This window comes from Clupea harengus, chromosome 18 (assembly GCF_900700415.2).
Source record: "Clupea harengus chromosome 18, Ch_v2.0.2, whole genome shotgun sequence".
NCBI classification, from domain to species: Eukaryota; Metazoa; Chordata; class Actinopteri; order Clupeiformes; family Clupeidae; genus Clupea; species Clupea harengus.
Genome location: NC_045169.1, coordinates 5560351 through 5563276, shown reverse-complemented (window position 1 = coordinate 5563276; position 2926 = coordinate 5560351). Strand labels below are relative to the sequence as shown.

General features: G+C 45.7%; 1 protein-coding gene across 1 annotated transcript in view; it reads right to left on the bottom strand.

Annotated features, from left to right (window-relative positions):
• si:dkey-19b23.10 (transcriptional-regulating factor 1) overlaps positions 1 to 2479 on the bottom strand; it is a 7897-nt gene extending 5418 nt beyond the window's left edge. Inside the window, exons 1-4 of the mRNA XM_031585376.2 lie at positions 2324 to 2479; positions 1073 to 1296; positions 292 to 461; positions 83 to 186 (exon numbers count right to left, since the gene is read on the bottom strand). Of these exons, the coding sequence (XP_031441236.2) occupies positions 83 to 186; positions 292 to 461; positions 1073 to 1296; positions 2324 to 2431 (606 nt within the window). The 5' untranslated portion in view covers positions 2432 to 2479. The remainder of the gene's footprint in view (positions 1 to 82; positions 187 to 291; positions 462 to 1072; positions 1297 to 2323) is intronic.
• Positions 2480 to 2926: the final 447 nt, after the last annotated feature.

The following is a 2926-nucleotide window of genomic DNA, read 5'->3' as shown; positions in this document are numbered from 1 at the left end:
GCAGGAGTAGTTGTGCCATTAGGCAGTTATATGTTGCTATGCTGGTAAATGGAGCAAATGTAGAGTGAGAAATCAAACTAACCATTATGTCACCCTGGCAGTGGTGTAGGCAGTGCAGAGCAAGCTCCACGTTGGTGCCCCCTCCTGGTATCGCTCTGGAACTGCACAGCTCCAACACCCTCTCAACTGAAAGAGGATTACATGTGTTATGTAAAGTCATTTTAATCTGCAAAAAGGCTAGCAATACATGTCATGACAATGTGCATTGCTTGTGACCCGTATAGTCCCTGCCTTGTTCCTGAAGTGTGGTGTCATTATCCAGGTCCTCCCATGGTTTCCATAGAAACTGCTCTGGGAGAGGTTCATCTGTGTATAACTCCTCCTCATCATCATCCTCCTTAACGTCCCCTGTCAACAAACTGGGCAGCTCAGCTTGGAACCCTGGGCCAATGTTTATGCCCCTGAGAGAGAGAGAGAGAGAGAGAGAGAGAGAGAGAGAGAGAGAGAGAAAGACAGAGAGAAAGAGAAGAGAAAGTGAGAGAGGTTTCACATAATTACAGTTGAGTGGTAGTGAGTGGTAAAGAGGTAGTGACACCCTGTGAGAGTGAAGTTTCATTTGATGAACACACCTCACACCTTAGCATTAAATAATAACATTAAGCATGGCTCATCGTTTGTTTATTCTCAGGGGTGCAATTAGCAGCAATGCTTTCAAGAAAAAAAACAGTCGGCTTTCACAAGAAGTACAAGTTACCCTTCAGTGTAAAAAAAACCGAGTGTTATGCACAAATGGCAAATTATGCCCTTGTGTCTGGACATTTTAGTTTCTAGTAGTTTAGTTTTAGTAAGTCTACAAGTTAGTTTACAAGTCTAGTGTTTATGAGCACATTCAGTACTGTTTTTTCGATAACTTCTATTCAGTCCTCCCACGCACTCTCTCCTCTTACAGACCATGCTGCATGTTCTCCCCTTGAGTTTATTCCTGTTGACTAACGCATCAACTAACCATAGATCAAGGGACTGTAATATCAAACGAATATCATCGATTCATTCATTCCTCTGTTTCTCCTACCTGTGAATTAAGGCTCTCTCCCCATCCTCTGCGCTCCGATCCCTGTTGGCCACAGCTAGGCTGCAGAACAGGCCCGTCCCACGCCGGTGGGGGTTCAGCATGGGCGGAGGTGTGTAGCAGAGGGCGGCGTCGGCCGCCCCGTCCCAGTCGAACCCGCCCAGTTCCCTCCAGACCTGCAGCATGCTCTGGAAAGGAGTTCCTGTGTAGACCTGGGGGCTCACATTCTTGGAGAGGGACGAGAGAAGTAGTTTGGAGAGAAGAGATCAGTTTCCTCACAAGTCAGTTTACTCACATCTAGTATTTAAGCCCTCCAGGCACTAAGGGGTCAGATTCGATTGACAGCTCCTTGGAGGTGCACTACACTTCTCGGAAGCTGCTGAGATACTATTTTGGAATGTGTGAACTACCACAGCGAGCAAACAGATGCCCAGAGAACTTATCCTTGGGGTCTGAGCCCTGATATCTGAAACGATAATCTCAGCATAGGCTAGCTGTATCAACCAATCAAAATCTCAACATAGGTTAGCTGTATCAACCAATCAAAATCTCAACATAGGCTAGCTGTATCAACCAATCGAAGAAACAGGAATCCCTCACGGCCATTTATTGCAATGCAACACATTCCTCATTCAGAAAAAAGGAGACAATGTCTGGCAGAAATGGCTAATAACTTATAACATCTTTAAAATCACTGTTACATTCACTATACACATATACAGACACACACACACACACACACACACACACACACACACACACATACTATACATACACACACACACACACACACACACACACACACACACACACACACATACTATACACACACACACACACACACACACACACACACACACACACACACACACACACACACACACACACATACTATACATACACACACACACACACACACATTACGCCCAAAATGATGCTGCAAATCATAACCAATCAGCCAACCCAGCCTATTTATCTCTAAGAGAAATGATTGTGAAGTCAAAACAGGACAGACAATGGAATTACAACTTGACTTCCACTATGTGATCATTCATTTTAATTAAGTGCAGTCTTTTCCAAAACTGGAATCCATAACTCGTTTTGCACACTGTCGAGCTTACACCACTACCTGATGAACAGCGTGCAAAACCCCCATCTCACTGCCTCTTTCTCTGTTAGAGGAGCTAGGCACCTGATCTCAACCCAGCCGTGGTGAGCATCATCATAGCAGTAAAGTGACAGAAGTGCATCTACCTGAGTGTTTGTGTGGCTCATGGGCTGGTTCATCAGCATCTGGGAGCTCACACAGGGTCTGACCTCCTCTCCCGCCCGGTGGCCATTGGTCGGCAGGTGAGAGGCCATTGAGGTCACACAGAGGGACAGGGACGAGAGGATGGAGGATGGGACCACCTACAGAGGAAGACCCAGAAAAAAGTGTCAACCCATTGGAATAACAAACACATTTCTGTTGCACTGCTGATCACAAATAGCATAACTGTACACCCGCAACACATTCATATTCATATTCACACTGATGCTGCCATTAATCAGTATTGCTGCCTACACTATGTGTGTTAAAGCCTCAAATCATACAAATATAGAGAGCACTAACCGTAGACCAGCTCATGTGGCTGGCAGAAGACACTGCCTCAGGCTCAAGCTGGGGCTTGGTGTAGGACTGTGGATACTGGGACAGTGGAGAGCTGATGGGAGTCTGTAAGCTACAATCTGAGGGCAGGGAAATACCAGCATGAGCGCAAGAAGAGGATGGGACCATGTCTTGTTGTCAGGCTGGTGCAACACATTAAATACAAACATTTTCCTTTTCTGTACCTTTAAACAGCGTCCTGGGTTATT